Source organism: Pleurodeles waltl, chromosome 9, assembly GCF_031143425.1.
Source record: "Pleurodeles waltl isolate 20211129_DDA chromosome 9, aPleWal1.hap1.20221129, whole genome shotgun sequence".
Lineage (NCBI taxonomy): Eukaryota > Metazoa > Chordata > Amphibia > Caudata > Salamandridae > Pleurodeles > Pleurodeles waltl.
In genome coordinates this window covers 306,551,331-306,578,665 of record NC_090448.1, presented here as the reverse complement: position 1 = coordinate 306,578,665, position 27,335 = coordinate 306,551,331, and the positions used below count along the sequence as shown (strand labels likewise).

At 46.6% G+C, this 27,335-nt stretch overlaps 1 protein-coding gene across 1 annotated transcript in view; it reads right to left on the bottom strand.

Annotated features, from left to right (window-relative positions):
• FANCD2 (FA complementation group D2) overlaps nucleotides 1-27,335 on the bottom strand; it is a 1,182,674-nt gene that overhangs the window by 807,354 nt on the left and 347,985 nt on the right. Inside the window, exon 20 of the mRNA XM_069206781.1 lies at nucleotides 10,173-10,230. Within this exon, the coding sequence (XP_069062882.1) occupies nucleotides 10,173-10,230 (58 nt within the window). The remainder of the gene's footprint in view (nucleotides 1-10,172; nucleotides 10,231-27,335) is intronic.

Sequence of the window (27,335 nt, the reverse complement as noted above, 5' to 3'; positions counted from 1 at the left end):
AGCGTCGTTGGAGCCGTCTATGACGTCACGGTTGTCTATATTGACGCCATCTCGGCGCGCGTACGTCAGTTCTTTTCCACAACTTCCCACGCCAGAAGCGCGGAGTCATGAAAGAACCAACAATTATGAATTTTACCTCTTTGTCTGTTTGAAGTAAAAATTCTTTCATGTCTTTAAGAAAGGCAAAAATTCCAAAATCATATATACATATGTATATAAAAACAACTTGTAACACTCCGAGCCCAACACTAGATGGCGGGATATGCACAGCATGTGTATCTGCAGCTACACATGCCATCGAACATATAAATATATATATATATATATATATATATATATATATATATATATATATATATATATATATATATCTGTATAAAAAATATCCGCAGAGAGGGGAGGCTTGGGTGGGTGTAAGAAATCTGCAGCTAGATAGAGTCTCTACCAGATACCTCGTTACCGAAGGTAAGTAACTTGTTCATCTGATAGAGACCTCTAGCTGCAGCTTCCTTACCTTAGAATAGATACCCAAGCTATAACTCCTGGCGGTGGGTCTGAAGGAGATTTTTACACTAGGAAGTCCTGCAAAACAGACCGGGCAAAATGCCCCTCTCTTCTGACCTGGCTATCCAGGCAGTAGTGTTTTGCAAACACGTGCAAAGAAGCCCACGTTGCAGCCTGACAGATGTCCACCACTGGTACGCCACGTGCTAACGCAGTGGTAGCAGCTTTCTCCTTAGTAGAATTAGCTCTCAAGCCCTCGGAAGGCTGCTTCCTTGCCAAAGTGTAGCAGATCTTTATACAGAGAACGACCCAGCGCGAAATGGATCGTTTCTGCACCGCCCGACCCTTCTTTGAACCAACGTACCCCACAAAGAGTTGGTTGTCCACCCGGAACTCTTTAGTGCGGTCAAGGTAGAAAGATAACGCTCTTTTTGGGTCCAGCCGATGGAGACGCTCCTCTTCCTTAGAGGGATGCGGAGGTGCAAAGAAGGTGGGCAGGGTGATATTTTGAACCAGATAGAAAGGGGTCACCACCTTGGGGAGGAAAGAGGCATGAGATCTTAACACTACCTTGTCAGGATATTTCATGAGATAAGGTGGCTTTGAAGATATAGCCTGCAGCTCACTCTCCTGGCAGATGTAATTGCCACCAAAAAAGCTGTTTTAATAGTGAGCAGCCGGAGAGGACAGTTATGCAAGGGCTCGAAGGGAGCACACATAAGGAAGGTAAGAACCAAATTAAGATCCCACTGGGGCATAACGAAAGGCACAGGCGGGAACAGATGCACAAGCCCTTTCAAAAACCTCTGTACTATAGGTGATTTAAACAGAGATGGTTGATCGGGCAACTGAAGAAAAGCCGATAAGGCTGAAAGATAGCCCTTGAGAGTCCCCAAGGAGGAATCCTGCTGGGCAAGAGACAATATAAACAAAAGGATGTTAGACCGAGAAGAAGAAGGAGGATCAATAGACCTCTCTGTACAATATGAAACAAAGCATTTCCAACGGCAGGCGTAGACAGACTTAGTAGAGGGACGCCTGGCTTCCAGAATGACATCACAGACCTCAGGAAGGAGGTCATAAACCCTCAACTGTCGCTGCTCAATCTCCACGCATGAAGGCACAAAGTTGACAGGTTCGGGTGGAGAACCTTCCCCTGCTGCTGAGACAGAAGATCCTCACGAAGAGGCAGCCTGATTTGAGGCCCGATGCTCGTTTTGAGAAGCTCTGAATACCAAACTCTCCGTGCCCAATCCGGAGCCACTAGGATTACTTGGGCACGGTCATTCTTGATTTTCTTGAGAACTCTGGGCAGAAGTGGTACAGGCGGAAAGGCGTACAGGAGGGCTGAACTCCACTTGCGACGAAAAGCGTCGCCTAGCGATAGCCCCCTTGGAAACTCCAACGCGCAAAACTGCTGACATTGCGCGTTCTTTACGGAGGCGAACAGATCTAACCAAGGCTCTCCCCAGTGCTGAAAGAGTCCTTGTGCCACTTCCGGATGGAGACACCATTCGTGATCCTCTAAGCATTTTTGGCTGAGCTCGTCTGCCCTGGCGTTCAGACAACCTGCCAGGTGTTGAACCACCAGGGTCATGCCCTGCTGTTCCAGCCATGTCCAGAGACGTAAAGCCTCTTGACAAAGGGTCCACGACCCCACACCGCCCTGCTTGTTGCAGTACCACATTGCGGTAGTGTTGTCCGTGAACACCTGCACCGCCTTCCCTTTCACAACAGGAAGAAATGCTTTTAATGCTAGCCGGATTGCCCAAAGCTCCAGCAAGGTGACGTGGAGCCCGGATTCCGCCGGAGACCAGTGACCTCTGATCTCCACCTCCCCCAGATGACCGCCCCATCCTAGAAGTGACGCATCTGTCACTACCATTAGATCTGGTTGGGGAAGGGAGAGGAGTCTGCCTTTGACCCAATCGCAGTTCACTAACCACCACTGCAGATCTTTTGCAGTCCCCTACGAGATCTGAACCACGTCGGTAAGATTTCCCTGATGCTGTGCCCATTGCAACTTCAGGTCCCACTGCAGGGCCCTCATGCGCCATCTGGCATGCTTGACCAATAGGATGCAGGAAGCCACGTGCCACATTTATAGTGAACCCTAGCGAATGCAGAAGGTCCGCCGTCGTCTGGAGGTGGGTGACGAGAGCCTGGGGCGTAGAAGCCGCTAGTCCAGGTAGGGGAAGACTGAAATCCCTGACCTGCGCAGATGAGCTGCCACCACCGCCATCACCTTTGTGAACACCCGAGGGGCACTGATGAGCCCGAAAAGAAGCACAGTAAACTGAAAGTGCTTGTGGCCCACCTTGAACCGCAGGTAACGCCTGTGGGCTGGCAGGATAGGAATATGGAAATACGCATCCTGCAAATCCCACGCTACCATCCAGTCTCCTTGGTCTAGGGCAGACAAAACCTGAGCAAGAGTGAGCATCTTGAATTTCTCCTTCTTGAGTAAGAGATTGACGTCCCTTAAATCCAAGATAGGGCGAAGGCCTTTGTTCTTTTTGGGAATCAGAAAGTAGCGGGAATAACAACCACTGCCTACTTCTGATATCAGGACTCTTTCTATGGCTCCCTTGGCCAAGAGAGCCGTAACTTCCTCGCGGAGCAAAGCCAGATGGTCCTCCATCAGCCATTCCTTTGTCGGAGGGAAAGACTGGAAGGGAAGGGAGTAGCCCTTCCGTATGATCTGCAGGACCCACTTGTCCGTGGTGATGGAAAGCCAGTGAGGAAGATGAAAACGAATCCTCCCTCCAACTGGACGGACATCATCCCGCAGAACCATACTAGGAGGGCTTGGGCGCAGTGGAGGGGGTCTGTGTGGCGGCCGACCTCTGGCCAGACCCTCTGGGTCTGATGGTACCACAACCACGTCCTCTTCCGGGATGTTGTGAAACCTGAGGACGGTGGCTAAACTGTGGCTGGCCGAAGCCTCGAAAGGGGCGAAAGACAGACTGCCATTGTGCTGGTGCTGAAAGGCCCAAGGATCTGGCCGTGGCTCGAGAATCCTTGAACCTCTCAAGCGCGGAGTCTGCTTTTTCGCCAAAAAGGCGAGAGCCATCAAAAGGCATGTCCATCAAGCTGGACTGGACATCCCATGAGAAACCAGTAGAACGTAGCCGTGGCGACATAGGGCCACTGACGATGAAATCGCTCTGCCCAGCGAGTCTGTCGTGTCCAAACCACACCGGATCGTAAACTTGGCTGCATCCCTCCCATCCTTGACAGCCTGGGTGAGTGTGTCCCGTACGCCCTCCGGGACCTGGGGCACCACCTGTGCCACCGTATCCCATAAAGTATGGGAATAACGGCCCAATAGGCAAGAGGTGTTTACGGACCTCAATGCCAGGCTGGTGGAAGAAAACATCTTCTTCCCAAGCTGATCCACCCTCTTGGATTCCCTATCCGGGGGAGCGGAAGGGAAAGCATCACGGGAAGTAGAGGCTTGGACAACCAAGCTCTCAGGAGTGGGGTGTTGTGTCAGGAAACTAGGGTCGCTCGGAGCGGGCCTATGGCAGCGGCCGACCGTCCTATTCACAGGAGCCCCTGTGCTGGGTTTGGACCACGTACCCAGAAAGACGTCTGTAAGAGCCTCATTGAGGGGCAACATCGGCTCTGATGTTGTCACCCCTGGCTGAAGCACTTCTGTCAGGATATTTGTCCTGACTGGCACCGTAGGCAAATCTAGATCCAAGACTTCAGCTGCCCTACGCACCACCATAGCGAAAGAAGCACCCTCCTCCGTAGCCACATTAGGAGGAGCGAGCATACCAGTATCTGGAGACGTGTCCAGTCCACTGGCCTCCCCTAGATCCTCATACCAGTCCTGTTGTAATCCACATTCTAAAGGGTCCTCAGACCCCTCCCATTCCTCTCCTGCATCTGGCTGATCTAAATAATGCTCAGACAATGATCTGGGCCGAATTGGCTCAGTCGAAGTCGGAGTCGACGTCGCTCCGGATCATCCGGAATAAGGATGGGGCTGCCACCGATGGGCGCCGGTGGCGGAATCGTCTACGTCGGACCCGGCGCCGTAGGAAGTCGTCTGTGAGAGACCGGCACCGGTCCGGATCCAGTATCGGATACTGGGGTCCCCAACGGCGCAGAGGCCGAAGCTGCCGGCGTCGAATACGAGGGGCCCTTGCTGACCCCGCGGGGCCCGAAGACCCACCCGAGGGTGCAGCCCACTCAAAAACAAGACGCATGGCCTCGTAAAACTCTTATTTGAGCGGGGGTCGATCCAGTCCCCGGAAAGGGGGGAAGACGCGGAGTCGACCCTGGCAACGGCTCCGCAGAACCGTGCTCGTAACGTCGACGTTCCCTAGACACCTCGTCGGCCGACGGGCGTGGAGAAGAAGTCTTGTGCCTCTTACCTTCAGATGACCTCAAATGGGAGCAGTGCCGCAACCTCTTCCTGCTGCGGGACCGTGACCTCCGCGGAGTCACGCCGGCCGAAGACTAATGTCGGGCCGCAAGAAGCTTAAGGGATCTCTCTCTCAAGGCCTTCGCGCCATGGCCCAACAGTCGGAGCACGAGGTGGAATCGTGGTCCTTCTCCAGGCACCAAAGACAAACACGGTGCGGATCCGTCACCGACATGGTGCGATGACACGCACCACACGGCTTGAATCCTGTCTTTCTCGAAGACATGACTTCAAAACAGTCAAAAAAGCGTCGGCAAACCGTCAAAGCAGGGTAGCTCTTTCCAGAACTGCGCTTAACCGGCGCGGAAGGAAAAGAACTGACGTACGCGCGCCGAGATGGCGTCTATATAGACAACCGTGACATCATAGATGGCTCCAACGACGCTGACGACGCACGCGGAGCTGGTCAACGCACGCAGATCCGAACGATGCCGCCAGACGGTGCGCGCGCAGGGTACTGCTCAGAAAAAACTCCGGATACGAAGCTGACGCCAGGGAATTCTAAAGTAAGGAAGCTGCAGCTAGAAGTCTCTATCAGATACATTCTTTAAATGGTTTAGAAAATTACATCCAACACAATGACTTGTTAGTCAGTACATCCAGGACAAAGATAACAAATCAGGTAGAAAGAAACTGAAGGTCTCCTGGCATTAACTGTCAAGGAAGGAAAGACGGGAACGTTGCTCCGCCGATGAGATTTTAGACTGAGAGCCAAACCGGCAACACAGTACACACTTTTAATATTCCTATTAGGGGATAGGCAGCTAATTCTGATGAGAAGCAGGTCCTACAGAAAGTCCTGTCCTTCTCTCCAACATTCCATTGTGATAATTTTCAAGACAAATCTGACTTTTATAGATTTGTTAGACTACTGAAACTTAGAAAGAAAATCTGAACAAACCTGTCACACATCAATCAGTAAGCATTAGAACCCAACTATTCTGCCTTGACTGTACAAGACTTATCTAATGCACATTTTCTTATGGGTTTGGAAGGGTCTGATATGCTGGACATTAAGGATTTTGCAAAAATGTTGTCAACAGAGGAACATAATCCTCAGGATAGAGGATTGGCCTGTAAATCTACCTTTCTTCCCACTCTTCCAAAAGTGAACCTGGTTGATACATTTTATGATCTTGCTGTCAAAGATTTTGATTTGATGCATGGGGTCAAATATGTTAACAATTTGACTAAAAGAGTTAGCAGTAAAGAAAGGTCTTAAACAAGATGTTAACATTATTATATGTGAGCCAGACAAACAGGGAAATATGGTTATAATGGATTTTGACAAGTGAGTGTTTTTGAATGGATTTTGCCCTGAAGAAGCAGATATTCTGCAAAACACATGTTGGCAACTGCAAATGATGGCAAGTTCAGCTTTTGTGACATAACAGAATATTTAGTCAGGGGGACAAACTGACTCCTGTGGGTGAGAGCGCAGGTTCACTTCTCAGTCATCCCATACTAACACTGAAGATTTTCATATTTGTTTTTGAAGACAAGACACACTCTTAAGAAATTCCTGAGGATACTTGTGACTTCTTGAATTATCTCTCCAGTACCAGAAGTAACTATTCAATGACACAGTATTTGGTAATCTTGTGAATACGGGGGTCAGCTATTTTCAATTTTTTTTAAATTGGGATATTTATGTATGGAAAACACTTGGAGGGAGATTTGGTAATGGGATTCTAAAAAGATAAGGATTTTTATAAAATTCATTTTTTGGTAATACTTTGGACAATTGTAAATGTTTCTTCAAATAAAGTGTATTCACTCTGTGCTAACAAACAGTCTAAATCATATTCTTAGGCATTTTCCCACTGTCATCATTCTGTTGCTTTCTAGCTACATTTGTCCTGTACAAATACTACTACATATAAATTATACTTTTTCAGTCCGGGTTAGATATCTTACAACTAATCAAGTTCTAGATAATGAAGATATTCATGTGTACTGGAAGAATGTTTTACTGGCTTAGATTAAATTTCTTTACAAATTTACTATAGGCAAATGCTTAATTTTGAGAACTGTTTGTTCCTAAAAAAAAATGATAATGACAGAAGGGTTGGCCAGTTCATATGATAAAATACTCAACTGTGTCATTTTAATTGTGATTAGATAGCTTTATGATCTTGACAGGCCACAAATAAACCTAAGCTAAAACAGAGAACCTTTCCGGATGGTACACAGGATTTTTCTGTTTTGTATATGTGAGCCAGAGTCATGCTCATTGTAAAACTGGAACGCCTTCTGTAAGGAAATGCCTCCTTGGCATGGTTACCCCCTGACTTTTTGCCTTTGCTGATGCCAAGTTATGATTTGAAAGTGTGCTGGGACCTGCTAACCAGGCCCCAGCACCAGTGTTCTTTTCCTAAACTGTACCTTTGTCTCCACAATTGGCACAACCCTGGCACCCAGGTAAGTCCCTTGTAACTGGTACCCTTGGTACCAAGGGCCCTGATGCCAGGGAAAGTCTCTAAGGGCTGCAGCATGTCTTATGCCACCCTGGGGACCCCTCAATCAGCACATGCACACTGCTTGCCAGCTTGTGTGTGCTGGTGGGTAGAAAATGACTAAGTTGACATGGCACTCCCCTCAGGGTGCCATGCCAACCTCACACTGCCTATGGCATAGATAAGTCACCCCTCTAGCAGGCCTTACAGCCCTAAGGCAGGGTGCACTATACCACAGGTGAGGGCATAGGTGCATGAGCACTATGCCCCTACAGTGTCTAAGCAAAACCTCAGACATTGTAAGTGCAGGGTAGCCATAAGAGTATATGGTCTGGGAGTCGGTCATGCACGAACTCCACAGCACCATAATGGCTACAATGAAAACTGGGAAGTTTGGTATCAAACTTCTCAGCACAATAAATGTACTGATGCCGGTGTACATTTTATTGTGAAATACACCCAGAGGGCATCTCAGAGATGCCCCATGAAAACATACCCGATTTCCAGTGTGGGCTGACTAGTTTTTGCCAGCCTGCCACACACCAGACATGTTGCTGGCCACATGGGGAGAGTGCCTTTGTCACTCTGTGGCCAGGAACAAAGCCTGTACTGGTTGGAGGTGCTTCTCATCTTCCCCTGCAGGAACTGTAACACCTGGCGGTGAGCCTCAAAGGCTCACCCCTTTTGTTACAGCGCCACAGGGCATCCCAGCTAGTGGAGATGCCCGCCTCTCCGGCCACTGCCCCCACTTTTGGCGGCAAGGCTGGAGGAGATAATGAGAAAAACAAGGAGGAGTCACTACCCAGTCAGGACAGCCCCTAAGGTGTCCTGAGCTGAGGTGACTCTTACTTTTAGAAATCCTCCATCTTGCAGATGGAGGATTCCCCCAATAGGATTAGGGATGTGACCCGCTCCCCACAAGGAGGAGGCGCAAAGAGGGTGTAGCCACCTTCAGGGCCAGTAGCCATTGGCTACTGCCCTCCCAGACCTAAACACACCCCTAAATTCAGTATTTAGGGGCTCCCAGAACCGAGGAAGATAGATTCCTGCAACCTAAAGAAGAAGGACTGCTGGCCTGAAGCCCTGCAGTGAAGACGGAGACAACAACTGATTGGCCCCAGCCCCACCGGCCTGTCTCCCTACTTCAAAGCAGAAAACTGCAACAGTGACGCATCCAACAGGGTCCAGCGACCTCTGAAGCCTCAGAGGACTGCCCTGCATCTAAGGGACCAAAAAGCTCCCGAGAACAGCAGGCCTGTTCAAGAAACTGCAACTTTTTTAAACAAAGAAGCAACTTTTAAAGACCACACGTTTCCCGCCGGAAGAGTGAGACTTTACACTCTGCACCTGACGCCCCCGGCTCGACCTGCGGAAAACTAACTCTTCAGGGAGGACTCCCCGGCGACTGCGAGCCCGTGAGTAGCCAGAGTTGACCCCCCTGAGCCCCCACAGCGACGCCTGCAAAGGAAATCCAGAGGCTCCCCCCTGACCGCGACTGCCTGCTTCAAGGAACCCGACTCCTGGAAACCACACTGCACCCGCAGCCCCCAGGACCTGAAGGAACCGAACTCCAGTGCAGGAGCGACCTACAGGCGACCCTCTTCCTAGCCCAGGTGGTGTCTACCCGAGGAGCCCCCCCATGTGCCTGCCTGCATCTTTGAAGAGACCCCCGGGTCTCCCCATTGATTCCTATCGGCACTCTGCACCCGGCCGCCCTTGTGCCGCTGAGGGTGTACTTTCTGTGCCTGCTTGTGTTCCCCTCTCCCCCCCAGTGCCCTACAAAACCGCCCTGGTCTGCCTTCCGAAGTCGCGGGTACTTACCTGCTGGCAGACTGGAACGGGGGCACCCCTATTTCCATTGAAGCCTATGTGTTTTGGGCACCACTTTGACCTCTGCACCTGACCGGCCCTGAGCTGCTGGTGTGGTAACTTTGGGGTTTCCGTCAACCCCCAACGGTGGGCTACCTTGGACCCAACTTTGCACCCTGTAAGTGTTTTACTTACCTGTGAACTTAACATTTACTTACCTCCCCCAGGAACTGTTGATTTTTGCAGTGTCCACTTTTAAAATAGCTTATTGCCATTTATGTCAAAACTGTACATGCTATTGTGATTATTCAAAGTTCCTACAATTCCTGAGTGAAATACCTTTCATTTAAAGTATTGTTTGTAAATCTTGAACCTGTAGTTCTTAAAATAAACTAAGAAATTATATTTTTCTATATAAAAACCTATTGGCCTGGAATTGTCTTTGAGTGTGTGTTACTCATTATTGCTTGTGTGTGTACAGCAAATGCTTAACACTACCCTCTGATAAGCCTACTGCTCGACCACACTACCGCAAAATAGAGCATTAGAATTATCTCTTTTTGCCACTATCTTACCTCTAAGGGGAACCCTTGGACTCTGTGCACACTATTTCTTACTTTGAAATAGTATATACAGAGCCAACTTCCTACACCTTCCTTAGGATATCTAATCACCACTGCTGTGGGTAATTTGGATTTAACAGAAAATGCAGTGGGTAAAAAGAGAGGACTAATTATTTTTTTAGTTTAAGCATTATAAACCTATAGAGACATTACAATAGTCTAAATTGTATTGTAACCTGGGTGGTAGCAGGCAAACACCATTACTTCGGAATCAAAAACTGGATACCTTGTTCTTATGTAACTTAAATGTAAACAAAGTTGTGTAATTAATAGTTGAAAAATGTTTGTACATCAGTATGACCAAATAATGCACATGCTTGCACTCGTATTGTTATCAAAACTCACCTGTCTATATGTTTCATTGCTGAGTTGGGTTTTCTCAGCTGGCCCCTCGTTGTTTTTTCTGAAATGAGTAAGATATTCACACCTAAATGAGTTCTCCTGTTAAACATTGTTCAAAGTTATTATAATGTTTAATGGTGTTCTGAGTTCAGTTATAAAATGTATACAATTAACTGACCTTCTGATGAATGCTAGCACTTCTGTTATCTATGATGACAACCAAATCTGATGCTTGAAAACATAATGTCTGGTAGAACTCTGTTGTTTAATGAAACACATTCAAATGTTCAACAGTAAATAAGAAAACGGTTATTAATTCAACGTGATGGTGTTCCTGTGCTTTTCTACTTGGTGGGAGAATGTAAAACGTATGTGCTGGTGGGTGAGCGGGTTCCACAGAGACACGAGGGCTGGGCTTGGAAGGCCAATAGCTCGTCGTAGGGAATGCATGAGAATACTTCAAAGGAACCTTCTTCTATGTAACCAGGTTCATTAAACATGTACTTGGCAAATGTGGTAATTTATTTCCATCATAGCAATGGAGATAATGTAAGAACTTAAGTACAGGACTGCATTCAAAAGTACATGACAGCATATAACTTAAGAAATTTAAAAGAACAAACACTCCCCACTTCAGCCTTTAGACAGCCAAGTTCAGAGACACACCTTTATTAGTAAAGGAATGTCCTCTTGATTGTCTTTGCTTGTTCAGTTACCACGTTACTGCTAACCATTGAAATGTAACCACAGACCAAAAATGCTTAATAAAAGGGTTACATTTTGCAAAGAATATATTACTTACCTCTGGGAACGCTCGTTCGAGTAAACATATATTTTTTTCAGCAGATTCCTCATCTTTGAATCTTGCACATGTGCCAAGCTGGATCAGGAAAAATATTCACATTACTGTAGCTCCCTTGTGGCACTAGGCAGTGCAGCTTTAGTTTCAACCGCAGGCTTCTTGCCAAAAGAATACAATACAAAAAAATGCATTTCTATAGTGCACAGCTACTAAGAAGATGTCCCGGCACTTGCGGAAAAGACTGTCAAACTATAAGACCCTTGAAGAGTGGAAAATTACTGCAAGACTGAAACAAATAGAAACGTTTTTAGACCCTTTCTAAAGGTCAATTCTGAAGGGCAGCTTCTGAGGGTAAACAGAAGAACATTCCACAGCCTAGCTGACAAGTAAGCAAAGCTTCTAGACATGTGTATCATATGAATTAGAAACAATTTGCGATGACTGGAAGGCAGACAGCAAGCTTACACCGACATTTTGAACTGGTTTCTGAGATAACCAAGAGCTCTTAGATTAAAATTTCGGAACACAAGAGTAAGAGTTTTGAATTGGATCCTGCTGTTAATCGGGAGTCAATAAAGTGGAACAATTCACAAGTGCCTCAATCCACTAGAAATTGAGACCCAGGGGGAAATCTTAAGGATCTAGCAGGCTGCCGCATCTTGAATGATTTGCAGACGGTGAATCAGAAAATTTGGGAGGCCTACGCACAGACTGTTACCATAATCCAATTTTGATCATGCACAATAGTTTTTTTGATCATCCGCAGGGATCAGGTAAAGCATATGTCACAAGGATCTCAATCAGAAAACAGGAGCTAGACAGAGATTTAATCTGTGGCTCAAAAGTGAGCTCAGAGTCAAATCTGACACCAAGATTACTTACTACCAGGGAAGGACAAGGTGGAGGTCTCATCGCTGGAGGCAACCAAAGGCCAGGATCAAGATTAGATTTAGTACCAAAAAAAAAAGAATTTCAGTCTTATCTGAGTTACGTTTTAAAAAGCTGGAATTCATCTAGTCCATGATAGATTTCAGACAGGCCTTTTGAAGAACCTAAGGTGGATGGGGTATTTTCCTGAAAGGCCAAAAGTTGCATCTCATCTGCATACAAAACTAACTTCACCCCCAAAGGCTCAACAAGTTTGTCCAGGAGTACCATCTACATATGAATAAGTGTAAAGCTAAGTGCCGACCCCTGAGGAACTCCACAGCACAAAGGCTTAACATCTGAAGTAAATGGTGGGAGAAAAACTGCCTGATTACGATTAGCAATAACAATGCGTGACCCGTAATACCAATCCTTTCGAGCCTTTCAAGCAGAACAACATGCAAAACCGTGTCGAAGGCTGGAGAGATATAGAAGCACCAACATAACCTGGGAATTACAATCACAATTAACTTTAATGAATTCCAAAACTTCAAGAATTGCGGATTGGGGATCCTGCAGTATATGTCTATCCTCCAAAAAGGCTGAAAGCTGCCTATTAAAAAACATTTCCACCAACCTCACCATAGTAGGGAGAAGTGAAATAGGTCTAAAATTGCTAAGGCCAACAGACTGACTACAAGCCATAGTGTTTCAAGAAGGTGTGCAAAGAAGACAAACCTGACTCCTCAGTTATCTGGCATTGAAATTAACCAGTGCAGAAATGTCTTCTATGTTTCTGATGAATAAACCCTCGGTTCTTTAGAAGAGTTTTTTGGCCAAAGGCATAAAAGAATTTAATTCACAGTATGGCGCTTCAAAATATAGTCCATTTCAGAATCACTTGCCCCAGTTTTATACTAGCAAATCAGACAAATAACTGATCGAGCCAGCACTATTTAGTTCTGTTATTACAGAAACTCAGCACCCTTTTAGGGTCAAGCCTTTGACGGCCTGCTAAATCCTTGGGAGCATGAGGAGGAAGGAAAAACTTTACGGTTTCTATGCGGGGTGAAAACGTAATGCTACCTTAAGTACAGTGATCCACGTCATCAACAGTTACTTGCCTGGGAAATATTTCATAAACCTTTCAAAAACTGGTCCGGTAAAGGCAGACTAAATAAACAGAGCTAATCAGGAAGATGGGGAAAAGTGAGTATTGCTGTCAAATAACCATTGGCCAATCCACTTCAGCCAAAGTTAGGGAGAACTGTATTACGTTACTTACATTTGTAATATTACCCTTAGATGCACTGGTAAATAAAAATTTGCATCCAAAGAATAAAAGGAGATCAACCATTTATGTGGTTTCGGGCTCTCTAAAACCAGCAGTTAAAACACTATCTTGAATTCCTCCTTCATTACAAATTTGTTCAGCAAACACAATTCTTTTATAGATCTCCCTTCTTGCGAACAAGGATGCACCCTGATTGGTAACCCTGACCATATTCCTGAGATGGTGATTCAGTGGGCTAGGGCCTTCATTGCAGAGATCTGTGTTCAATCCGATTATCGGAGGTTTGAATGGGAGCAGGATGACTTTCAATGTTCTTAAATTGATAAAGTGAGTAGCACTGAGTTGGGTAACTACAAACATTCATTACTTGTCAATAGCGCCAAACGACCCCATAGAAGGTGAAAGTACGCTCTACAAGTAGACCTGTTATGTCATGTTAATATTTGTGTTTAGGTGCTTGCTAACAAACAGTCAGTATTTTCCTCCATTTGTCAAGAACATTGGTGACCCATACCCGCCCCTAGCATTCTTGCATCATGTTGGTCTTCTTTAAGTGGACTTGATGCTATTAGAGTGGAAGAGGGCTGTTGTTGCTTGTACTGTATTCTTCTCAATGTCTACACCTGAAAAAATGGGGCACTTGCCGAGGGCGACAGGAAGGGCTTTCGAATTTACTTTATTTGAGCAGCAAGAACATTTCAACAGGAAATACGGTAAGCAGCAACATATCACTGTTCACAAGTCATTGTGAGTTTTGGGTAAGTGAAACAGAAAAAGTTTTAGATGTGATAACAGCAACAGAGTTTAGTGTACGGTACTGGAATCTCGAATAGTCATGAAATATGCATATTACTGGTGAAGCATCTTGGACGGTCAAGCTAGTTCCAGTAAAGGATATGGCATGCATATTGTTCCCATGGAAACTAGTCCCCATCATGTCATTATTCTAGGTGCACTCCTCTGTTGCTCTTTCCTCGTGCATACCACCATCAATCAAGTCTCTGCCACCTCCAGATCTTCCATTATTCTTATCCGCTACTTCATATGAACTTTCTTCTTAGAACAATGCATCCCTTATGCCATGAGAAGGTAAACTAATCTGCATTATAACTCTGATACTGCCATCACCAGCCTGGTGCACTCGCTGTCGGCTGTGCATCATGGCACTTGGAATTTGCTAGTATGTGAAAGTTGTAAGTATGCGGCATGATAATGCATGTAGTTGGGGTATCATTATGCCCCTTCAGTACATCTGTTGATTAGTACTTACGTGGGATAAGTTACATTACCACCCGAGTTTTCCTTTCATCTTAGACTTATGATTATGTGACTATTGGTCTACATTTAAATAGAGAGTATTAATATTATATAGCACGTTATATTTTGTACCTTACAATGATCCCTCAGAGTGAGCTACTAACTTCGTATGTCTTCAGTACCTCTTTTGCTTGTGGTGTCTGAAGTGAGTTAAACAGACTCCCACACAAGTGCATTGATTTGCCTAATGTCCCTGGTTATTAACATTTCCAGTTGAGAACAGAGTGCTACTGTTTTAAATTGGACGTGCTGCAGCCCAGGGGTTTAATTGAGCCACATAAAACTGAGTTGTTGAGCATTGTTCTTACATCCTTTCGTAGTAGAACTCTTTTGGAACTTCCTCCATTGCTGTTCGGGTGTATCCATTACAGGGATGAACATTTTAGATCTTTTTCTTTAAACTGTGCAATCAGAACTGTCATCATCTTGCTTCTAATTTTTTGGTTCATGCTCTGTTTCTGCTCTATTTTTAACTTCCTGATTGTTCTTTCAAATATAAGTTCTGATGCAGGGACACAATTGGTATAATCAACAAATCTTGCCTGTAATTAATCACAATCGCGACCAAAAAAAAAAATCAATTAAACGTCATCCAGAAGCATTCATCACTATCAACATCGAGAAACAGACAAAACTACTCAAGTCAAAAAATTCCTGCAAAATGCCTATTTGTTAGCAAAAGTACATGAAATTCTTCTATGGGAAATAGACTTAAGGTTGCTCCACATAGTGAAAACAATGTGACTTCAGTGCTCTTGAAAAGTGAATACGTGAAAGTGACTGTACATATAAAATACAATAAAACTAAGCAGTGCTACATCAGCCTGCCAGCTCTGTCCAAAATGTAATTAACAAATCCTCAACAAAAAAGGGAATCTAGAAATTTCTTACAATTCCAAGGGGGCACACTCCTACTGGCACAGACAAACAGATCACAACATCAACGTTTCGATCCAGATAGTTGCGGGAACTTGAAAGTATCTCAACGGGTCTTTATCAAGTCGTGGGGGAGTGGCAACCTGTGTAGCAATAATAGGACGTAATAAGCAAAATTCTAGCTGATGGCTTTCCCTAGTACCGTGTGAATCCCATGGATCAAACTCATCTCACGTTGCATAAAAGAACCCTTCCATGGAAGAAGTCAAATGTAGGGTAAAGAGACGACAAGCCTGCTCGTCTTGCTTTGAGCTCTAAAAGATGGAATGAACCAATTAGTGTGGTCCCAGAAAGAGTGACCTAACACAACAGTGAGTAAAACAATACCACTCACCTCAGACAACAAAGGGCTGTCATAGACGTGATAAGGACCCTTCAGGCAATTAAGCACGTAAGTGGGCTGAAAAAATAGTCAAAATGGAATAATGCATTTTCAAAATGTATAACTAAATCATTCACGCAAAAACTCATGACTAAAAAAAATACTCACAGAACGTTACACATCACTAACCCCAAAAATGGGATGCACTGGCTCTTGCAAATTGAATTAAAGGAGAGAGTCAGTGGGAAAATGCTCAGCACTTGGGCAAATGAGCTATAACAAAAAACAAATAAAAAGCCAGCGTGAGGTTAATTTAATCCCCACTACCACAACGTTGATAAGAGAGACAGTACAACAATATAAACACCCAAAAAAGCACTGCTTGAACGTGCACATGTGTATATGGCCGATCGGCATTCTTCCAAGAAGGCTGATGGGAGCAAAATGTGATCTGTGCCTTGCAGGCAACAGGTCAGTAAGGTCTGTGAAAGTGTACCAACAGATGTTGAATTGCTGTATCAAGTACGGCAATGTATGTCCAAAGCATCCTGGGTCACCCTGAAGTACAAGTTACTTACCTTCGGTAAGGAAATATCTATTTGAGACATATTCAGTTTGCAGACTGCTTACCTTAGAATTTTCCCCCAGGCGTCAGACTGGATCTGGAGATTTTTTTCTTCAAGCAATACCCTTGTGTGTCGGTAGGTGGCGTTGGTCGACTCCGTGGGCGTTGTTGGTGTTGTAGTCAACGTAATGATGTTGGGAGTAGTAAATAGACGCCGCCTCAGCGCAGTGACGTCAATCTCTTAACGACTTTCCACGCCAAGGTGCAGAGCTGCTAAGAACACTGAGATTGGTGTGCCAGAGCTAAGGATCTGAAGGGGGAATCCCTGTCCCTAGAAATCAGTTTGCAAGCAGCGAGGATGGGTGGGTCGGTAAGGAATCTGCAACTAGAATATGTCTCTACCAGATATTTAGTTACAGAAGGTAAGTAACTTGTACATCTGATAGAGACTTCTAGTTGCAGATTCCTTACCTTAGAATAGATCCCCAAGCAATGCCAACCTCTGAGGTGGGCTGCGAACCAAGATCATACTAGAAAGTCCTGTAGGACCAAACGATCAAAGTAGCCATCCCGACGGACCTGACTGTCCAGGCAGTAATGTTTAGCAAACGTGTGCAGGGATGCCCACGTAGCTGCCTGGCAGATATCCAGGACAGTAACTCTGCGTGCTAACACAATGGAAGCAGCAGCTGCTCTGCTGGAAGTCCTCAGGTGGTTGCTATTTGGCCAAAGCGTAGCACATCTTGATGCAAAGAAGTACCCATCGAGAAATGTTACGTTTTTGCACCGCCTTCCCTTTCTTTGCACCCACATGTCCAACAAAGTGTTGATCGTACACCCAGAAATCTTTAGTACGTTTTAAAAAGAACGCCAAAGCTCTTTTTGGGTCCAGACGGTGGAGTCTCTCCTCCTCATGAGAAGTATGTGGGGGTGCGTAAAAAGTAGGCAAGGTGATGGGCTGGCCTACATGAAAAGGCATAACAACCTTGGGAAGGAAGGAAGCCTTAGTGGGCAACACCACTTTGTCAAGGTGCACAGACAAGAATGGGGGTTTGGAAAAAAGAGCTTGAAGCTCACTCACTCTACGAGCAGTAGTGATGGCAACAAGAAAGACAGTCTTGAAAGTGAGGAGCCGTAAAGGGCAATTGTGCATCGGCTCAAAGGGAGTACACATTAAGTAAGAAAGGACAAGACTGAGGTCCCACTGAGGCATGATCAATGGAGTGGGAGGAAATAAATGGGTGAAACCTTTAAGGAATCGATTGACGATAGGAGACTTAAAAAGTGAGGGCTGATCAGGTAACTTAAGAAAGGCCAAAATAGCCGATAAATACCCTTTAAGGACGCCCAAAGCAGAGCCCTGCTGGGCTAAAGAAAGCATGAACAAAAGAACCTCAGAAAGAGGAGCAGAGAGGGGATCAACAGATTTGTTGGTACGCCATGCCACAAATTTATGCCTAGGACAGGTGTATACCGTTTTGGTGGAGGGACGCCTGGCTGCCAACATAACGTTGCAGACTTTAAGTGGAAGGTCAAAAGCCATCAACTGCTGCAGCTCAATCGCCATGCAGGAAGGCGGAGATTGGACAGATTAGGGTGTAGAACTGTCCCCTGTTGCTGCGACAGTAGATCCTCCTGAAGAGGCAGTCTGAGTGTAGGATCAATGGCCATGCTCAATAGCTCTGGATACCATACTCTTTGTGCCCAGTCTGGAGCCACCAAGATAATTTGAGCCTGCCCGTTCCTGATCTTCTTAAGAACTCTGGGCAGAAGTGGTATAGGCAGACAGGAGGCCAGAGTTCCAGTCAAGACAAAAAGCGTCTAGGAGCGAGTGCCGCCCTGGAAACTGTAATGCATAAAACAGCTGACAATGCGCGTTCTCTGCAGAGGTGAACAGATCTAACCAAGGCTCTCCCCCATTGCTGGAAAAGACCTTGAGCCACCTCCGGATGGAGATGCCATTCATGATCGGTTATGCATCTACGGCTGAGTTGTCTGCTCTGGTGTTTAGAGAGCCCGCCAGATGTTGAACCACCAGGGTAATGTCATGATGTTCCAACAATGTCCAGAGGTACAGTGCCTCCTGACAAAGGCTCCAGGACCCTACTCCACGCTGTTGCAGTACCACATGGCAGTAGTGTTGTCTGTGAAGACTTGAACTACCTTCCCTTTGAAAGAGGGAAGAAATGCTTTCAATGCAATCCTGATCACCCAGGAGCACCAGAAGATTGATATGGAGCCTAGACTCCGCCGTAGACCAGTGGCCTCTGAGCTCTGCCTCTTCCATGTGGCCGCCCCAACCCAGAAGTGACGCATCTGTCACTATGGATACATCTGGCTGGGGAAGGGGGAGGGATCTGCCGTGGGGCCAATGCGGATTTGAAAGCCACTACTGCAGGTCTTTCGCAGTCCCTTCCGAGTTCTGGACCATGTCGGAGAGATTTCCCCGATGCTGCGCCCACTGTAACTTCAAGTCCCACTGCAGAGCCTGCATATGCGCCATCTGGCATGTGTTGTTACCAGCAGGATGCAGGAGGCCCAGCAGCCTCAGAGTCTGTCTCACCGAAACCCAAGACAGAGGTCGTAAGATCGGAATCGTAGCCCAAATAGCTTGGACCCGCTTTTCAGGAGGATAAGCCCAAAACTACACTGTGTCCAGAACAACTCAGATGAAAGGGAGCGTCTGAGAGGGAGTCAGGTGTGATTTCGGCACGTTGATAGTGAACCCCAGCTGTGCAGGAGGCTCGCAGTAGTCTGAAGGTGGGAGACGACTTTCTGGGGCGAGTCCGTATTCAACAGCCAGTTGTCAAGATAGGGGAAGACTGAAACCCCTAACCCGCGCAGGTGAGCTGCAACCACTGCCATCACTTTCGTGAAAACCCGAGGGGCGCTGGTAAGGCCAAAGGGGAGCACGGTAAACTAATAGTGCTCATGACCTACCACGAATCGCAGGTAACGTCTGTGAACAGGCAGGATGGGAATGTGGAAATAAGTGTCCTGCAAGTCCAACCCTACCATCCGGTCTCCTGGGTCTAAGGCAGACAGGACCTAAGCGAGGGTGAGCATTTTGAATTTCTCCTTTTTGAGGAAGTAACTGATGTCCCGAACGTCTAGGAAAGGACCTAAGCCCTTGTCTTTTTTCGGCACCAGAAAGTAGCGGGAATAACAACCACAACATACTTCTGGCACATGGACCTTCTCTATGGCTCCCTTGGCCAAGCGATCTGCGACTTCCTGGCGGAGAAGTGTCACATGATCTTCCGGAAGATGACTGACTGATGGAGGCATGGCTAATGGGGCAGATTCGAAGGGGAGGGAGTAGCCCTTTAGAACTATCTGCAAAACCCACCTGTCCGTAGTGATGGATTCCCAGTGGGGCAGTTGATGGCGAATCCTGCCACCAACTGGATCGGAGTGAGGGGACGGACTAGGAAGGTTTGGAGGCTGCAGCAGGGGCAGAGGTGGACTAGGCAGACCTCGGGTTCCCTGTCCCACATCCACATGGGATTATGCGTCCCCAGCCATGCAACGGCTGAGCAGCATGGGTGGCACAGTGGCTGGGTTGGGGGAGCGACATGGAGCCCCTTCTGTGGCCACGAAAGGGGAGAAAAGCAGACTGTCGGGGGTAAGGGGGAGTGGAAAGGCCAAGGGACCAAGCCCAGGAGTCCTTGAACCTCTCAAAGGACGAGTCCGCTTTCTCTCCAAAGAGACGGGAGCCATCAAAGGGCATGTCCATAAGAGACTGTTGGACATCCCCCGAAAAACCAGAAGTAGGCAACCAGGCGCGGCGCCTCAAGGGCACCATTGTCACAACCGATCTGCTTAGAGAGTCAGTCTTGTCCAGCCCACTTCTGATCGTGAACTTCACCGCATCTCTCCCATCGGTGACAGCTTGGGAGACAATAGCATGGGCCTCCTCCGGTATGTGCGGCAGAACTTGCGCAACCGCATTCCACAGAGAGTGGGTATATCGGCCCAAAAGGCATGTGGTGTTCACGGACTGCAGCGCGAGACTGGAGGAAGAAAACATCTTCCCAAATTGTTCCAGCCTTTTTGATTCCCTAACTGGGGAAGCGCTGTGAGTGAAGGAGGGGCAGGAGCCCTTTAATTTTGAAATCGCGCTCCCGCCGTCGCGGGAAGCGCCGTGAGCGGAGGAGGGGCAGGAGCCCTTTATATTTCTGTCGCGCTCCCGCCGTCGCGGGAAGCGCTGTGAGTGAAGGAGGGGCAGGAGCCCTTTAATTTTGAAATCGCGCTCCCGCCGTCGCGGGAAGCGCCGTGAGCGGAGGAGGGGCAGGAGCCCTTTATATTTCTGTCGCGCTCCCGCCGTCGCGGGAAGCGCTGTGAGTGAAGGAGGGGCAGGAGCCCTTTATATTTCTGTCGCGCTCCCGCTGTGCGGGACGCGCGCGGGCGGTGCCCGGGCCAAGCCCGGGCCCGTCCTTCGCCCGTCATCAACCGGAAGAGGCCGGGCTGGGCCCCCCCCCTAACGTCTACTTCTTCTGCCTGTGGAATCTCCATCGGGGTGCTGTTTCAGATACTGTGTGAGTTTGTTATCAAATATGGGGAAAAGAAAGTCTAATGTTCAGAAGGGGGAAGCCGGGTCCAGCTCCCTTCAGTCCTCCATTACTAGTTATTTATCTTCTGTGATGGGGGCCATTGAATCCGAACTTGAACATGTAGAAGAAAGGATTGGGGCTGTCCAAAGTACTGTTCAACACCCCCCCTTGGAACCTACCATCCATATTTCCACTTTTCCAAGGACTGGTCCTTCACCACTGATCTCGCCTCTGAATACCAGCCAGTTGGGCACCGATATACTCCCCACTACCGACCAAATTAATTCTTCTCTCCTTTTAGCTATTCCTCCTCCTGAAAGCTCTTGCTCTCAGGCCGATTCTCCCCCTTTGAAGAAGAGGAGAGCCGGGAAAAAGCTCAAAAATACAAAAAAGGCCCCGGGCTCCAATAAGAATCTACCTACCTCCCTGGCCCATAGTGACCAACCCCCAATCACCCTGGTCTCCTTCCCCGAATGCCCTCCGAGTAAGGATGCTCCTGAAGATCTTTCTAGTTTTATTGACTTGACACTCAAATCCTTTTGCGCAACTCTTGAGGCAAAAATTTCCACCTTGATCGCTAGGAAGCTCGATTGCTTTTGTAACGATGTGACCAGGTTTTTATCTAGTTTTTTAAAACCAGGTCCTTTATGCACGGGAATACTTCATAGCCCCGAACCAGCACATCAGTCTACTCCTCCCCCTACTTTGGTACCCCAAGGAGTAAGTAATTTTTTGCCTGATCCACGAACCGTCTCTGGTCAAGGACCTTTCGCTGACAACCCTGCATCAGGGCCGATAAGGGAAGTTTATTCCTCTAGAACGCATGACAAAGATCCTACTAAACTTACTAACCATGCAGACTTTTTACATTTACCACCTGCCTGCAACCCGTACGTTCTGGTTCTCTCAAATGTTCCTCCTCTGGAGTGCTCCAAACAAGAAGATACCCACTCCCTAATTAGAAAAGCTGGTCACTGGTTGAACTTCAATTTCAAATCCAATTGTTTCCACAATGATAAGATTCTCATGGCCCGAAGAGTGAGGAGGGTAGGACACTCCAAAGTATTGGAGGAGGGAGACTATGTTGTTTTAAATTTTGCTAATCCTCGTTCAGTAGACAATTTTTTGACCAATTTGGACTACTGTAAAATGTCAACTAACAGGATTCAAATACATCCCCTGTATCATTTTTACGACCCTGTGCTCCTACCAAACCGCATTGTCACTAATTCCAGTACTCGCAGACCAGATTTTGAAAGGCTTCATTTACAGGTAAATGTACCCTCTAGCAACCGGTTCTCGACTCTCAGTCACCTTGACGTGAACGATTGACTATCGGTGACCCACCCCTGTTCTTCTAAAAAGGAGAGACCAAAGGCTGGGAATGTCCACGCTGAATGTATCTGGGACACAGGAAAGCCTGATTTGGACCTGAAAGCTCCTATAAATACTAAAGTTCTAATGTCATGTCCTGTGTCTAGACCATTAACTCTGCTTAGCTGGAACATAGCAGGGCTGCGATCCAAATCTGACAATTCGGACTGGAAGAGCTTCATTTCCTCCTACGATATAATCTGTCTACAGGAGACCTGGTCCAAAGATACGTTCCTCCTGAACGGTTTCACCTCTTTGTGTCAGCCGGCATTAACCTCCCAGATGGGGAGAGCTAGTGGCGGCCTCTTAGTTCTCGTTTCCGTACATCTCCCGCTTTTAAAAGTGTCTTTAATCTGGTCTTCCCTTTATTTTATGGTTGTCCTAGTCTCTATTTGTGGCCAAAAGGATATCCTTATTTTAAACTTTTATAACAATATCCCTCGGGGCCTCCTTATGGGTCATTTGGAAGAGGTAACGGATTTTATAGATTCTTCACATGCTTTGCAGAATAGTGACCTAATTATTATATGGGTGGGCGATTTCAACACTCCTCTGTGCAGCAAAGAACATATGGACCTGTGTGCCTTTCCTGCTGAGGGCAGAGAGTCAGTATTTCATTTTAACCATACATCTGAAGGAGATGCCTTAAACCTTTTTACTTGTAAATTTGACTTGGTCCATGTTACCGAGAAATTGGCCCCTGACGCCTGCAATATACCAACCTTTACAGGGAATTTGAGGGGGAGTATTATCGATTTCATACTTATCAGCTCCTCTGATTTTTACGTAATTCAAGAATTCAAGATTACGCCCCACTGTGCGAGCGATCATAACCCCCTTAGTATTATATTGGACCTAAAAATTATTCAGGCACCCAATAATAAAAGCTTGAGCGCTGCTACTGTTTATAATCCAAACTGTGGCGTACGTTTAAAATGGGACAAAATAGATCCAAAACTTTTTAACCAGGAAATTGTAAGAAGTAGGTCGGACTCGATTCATATGTGTCTCTCCCAGCAGTTAGATTCTGACCGCATAGTGCGCGAATTTGAATTTTTAAGCACTGACATTTCACGCACCTTGGCGGTGGATTCTTATTCTCGGATTGTGACTGTTCCATGCCTTGAACCCTATTTGTCTTGGTTTTCAAGTTTTAGAATAATTTCCTTTTTAACACTTTTTAGACTTAATCTAATTCATTTTAAGGTAGCTTTCCCTGAACCATGTTTCTGGAAAAAGGATTTACCACTTTGTCCCTGTGACTCCAAATCAACCCAGAGCACTTTGCATTTTTTTCTTTTTTGCCCTTTATATGCTGCACCTAGAGGGGCCTTTATTTTACCCACGTTACGTCCTTTTAGACCTATTCATTATAAGGAAGCCCTGCTATACCTTCAGAGATTGCCTAATATCCAAATTTGTCACCATGTATTAGACTTTGTCACAGCTTCTTTACGTATTAGGAAAAGGCCTACTCCTTTTTAAATATTTTATGTACGTATAGTATATCTTTTTAACGCTAACATTTGTACTTTTCTGACTTTGTGATTTTAATCATGTTTAGTGTATTTATCTATGTATGTTAAGGGGTTTCAGATTGGATGTTCATCTGGTGCTTCCAGTAATGGTTTTAAAGTTTTATTTTACTATTTATAAATTGGGAAATGTTTCTTGGTTTGTACTTTTATAGCAATTGCCGAATAAAGTTATTTGACTGACTGACTGATTCCCTAACTGGGGATGCGGAAGGATATGAGCCCGAGGATGAGGATGCCTGGATGACAAGGCTCTCAGGCGTGGGGTGTTTGGACCGGAATTTGAGTTGTTCGGGGTGGGCCGATGGTGACGTGCGATTGTCCTGTTCACAGGAGCCCCTGTGTTGGGTTTGGACCAAGTACCCAGGAGAACATCGCTGAGGGCTTCAACGAATGGCAGAAGGGGCTCAGATGTGGAAGCCCCTGGCTGAAGCACCTCCGTCAGGAGATTTGACCTGACCTATACAGTAGGCCACTCAAGGCAAGGACCTCAGCTGTCCTACTGACCACCATAGAATAAGTCACTCCCTATGCCGTAGCAACGGTAGGAGGAGACAGCATGCCAGCATCTGGAGAAGTGTCCAGCCCACTGGCCTCGCCCAACTCCTATGCCCAGTCCAAAACTAGGGTCTACTGGTATTCATAAGGGTCCAGGGGCCGTTCCGACTCAGAGTCATCGGGGATGAGGATCGGGTAGGCGTAGATGGTGGGCACCACTGATGTCGGGAGCGTCGACAATTGGACTGGCGCCGGGGAAGGTCTCAGTGGTACGACAGAGCAGATCCGGAGGGGACCTCAGTGGCCGGAGCCAAAGCTGCCAGCGCAGAACCCAAAGGCCTCAGAAATTGAGGGGAGCGTGGAGCGGACCCAGAAGCAGGCTCCGAAGACCGAGGCCTCGAGCGTCGACACTCCTTCCGCGTCACATCAGCCGAGCGACGGGGTGAAGTCAAAGGGTGACGGGACCACTTTGGCGACGACTTCTTCTTACCTGGCCTGAAGACTTTGAGGACAAAGAATGGTGGTGGCTCTGCGAGCAGTCTCGTGACCTAGCCCCTTGAGTGAGATCGGGATCTACGAGTAGTCGAGCACCAGGCCACTATGGGCTTGTGGGACCGCTCCCTCAAGGCCTTCGGGTGACTGGCCAGGCACTCGAAGCAGGACTTTGGGTCGTAGTCGCACTCCAAGCACCATAAATAGACGCAATGCGGATCCCTCACCGACATCATGCGGTGATGCTCAAAACTTTGGGGACATCCTCGACTCACCAAAAACTCAACAAACAAACTCAACAAAAGGGTCAAAAACGGTCAAAAAGATACCAGAGTAGCTCTCTACGGATCAAAACGTGGCATGGAAAGAAAAGAACTGACGTCACTGCAAAGAGGCAGCATCTATGTACTAATCCCGACGTCATCACGGTGACTACGATGCCAATGACGCCCGTGGAGTCAAGCGACACCACCTACAGACGCAAAGGGGTATTTCTCAAAGAAACAATCTACAGATCCAGCCTGACACCTGGAGGAAAATTATAAGGTAGGGAATCTGCAACTAGAAGTCTCTATCAGATTCGCTGTGTCATCAAATGAAATGTAGGTCCAAAATACCCTGAGTAGAACATCATCTATATCTTCTACACAGTTTATCGGAGCTTGTAGCACAAAGAGGTTCATGCCCGGGAGGCAACAGATCCAAACGGTCAATGACAGCGCACTGAACGCACTTGAATCGCTATGTTAACAAAGGCAAATTCCAATAAATGTCCAAAAGACCCTTGGAAGAGTGGCAAAAATACAGTGTAGGCCCGCTCTACCACACCGCCAATGGATCAAATTTTTTCAATATATGGAGCAACCTTAATTGTTACCCAGATCTGAAAATCTACTGGGTTACTCCATTAGATTGTAACGGTGTTGCAAGGGCACATCACTACATTTAGTACATTTTTGGTGTTACACTTACTGAAATGTGCACTATTTTAGTTTCCCGATATGTGACTTATGAACTTTTTGGCTGTTTGCAAACCACACATCTCCCACACCTGTGATGACTCTGCAAAGGAGCATGTTCATTACTGACAGTATGGTTTTCTCACTTAGGTTCTCTTGAAAATAAGGCCTCTTCAAATCTTTGCTTCAGATTCTTTCTTTTCATGGCAAAATTGGTTTCTCATTTATTGGTCGAAGAGTTACCTGTTTTTTTTGTTTTTGTTACTGAATTGGTGGCACTGCTGAATGTTGTTACACACACCACCGATGTTCAGGGGCGGCTCCTCCATAAGGGCGAAGAAGTGTTGCATCCCGCCAGCAGTGGCAGCTGCAAAACCTTTATAAGATAACAGTAAAAAACTTTGTTCATTACCATTTTCTTTTAAAGGGGCGGGGTCTCGGGGGTGACGAGCAGTGATAGTGTGCATGTATGTTTGGCCGACGTCTCAGGCCAGCCAAACACACATGTGCAGTGTGCTCTCTCCAACCAGCCACTGTGATGCCCGGCTGGAGAGAGCATGAACAGGCTCTTAGTCTGCCTGGGAGTGCCCTGGCTGGGTGCTCCCAACCAATCCCGACGCTGCTCTAAGCAGCGTCAGGATTGGCTGCAGGGCAGGCTGGGAGCCTGTGCCGGTAGCAACAAAGCAGAGGAGACGGAGGAGCAGAGCGACAGGATACAGGTAAGTGGGGTTTAAAAAAAACAAAAAAATCATGTTTATTCCCGCTCTCCGCACGCTGACCCACTCCTTACGTGCCCCATGAGCCTCAACTGCTTAATTTTTTCTTTAAGATTCCTGCATCAACAATACCTCCTTCCAAGTAAACAATTCTTATTTCTGGGTTCTCTATAATCCAATAATCAATCACTCTTAGGATCGTGTCCATTGTGTGTTGTCTATAGTTAAGGCATAGATCCTTTAGCTCTTCTTCACTGATAGCTTTTGTGTGCACAAAGGCACAAATAGTGCCATATAACGGCATCATGGTTCAGCCCCAGTCAGGACAAATATGTGAAGTGAGGATCAGAAAACGAAATTTCCATTTGCACCTCAAACTGGGATTGAGGCTTATGGTATAGAGAGAGGGTTTGCAACTCATCAAAAGAATAAAGCAACAGGAAAAAACAAATACAAATGGAGAAAGACTAGCATCCTTACTCCTAGGGTGAACATGAAAGACAAGCTGACCTTGCTGGTGTTTTAAAGGTGTCTTTGGGATCTATGGATCAACTGCATCTTATCTGTGGATGTGGCAGATTAATGTGATGTGGATCCACAATGGTGCCATGCAGTACCATAAGGAAATAACTACAATGTAAAGACAATTCTAGTTCCAGCTTTGTGTCTGGAAAAATATAACAATGAGAATTCTGCATACAAAAGTATCCAAATGCACCCTATTTATACAAAATGGAGGTTACACTCAAACATTGAAAATGAGTGAGGTGTGGAAAGTGAGTAGCATTTTTGGGACAAAACGTAGTGGGGGTAGGTTTAGATTCCCCTCTCACTGCTACCACGTTTCACAGTGAGTACATTAGGAGTGAAGGCACCTTCCTGGACCACAATTCACAGTGACAAATGTTAATGGACTGGAACAAAGATCAAAAGACC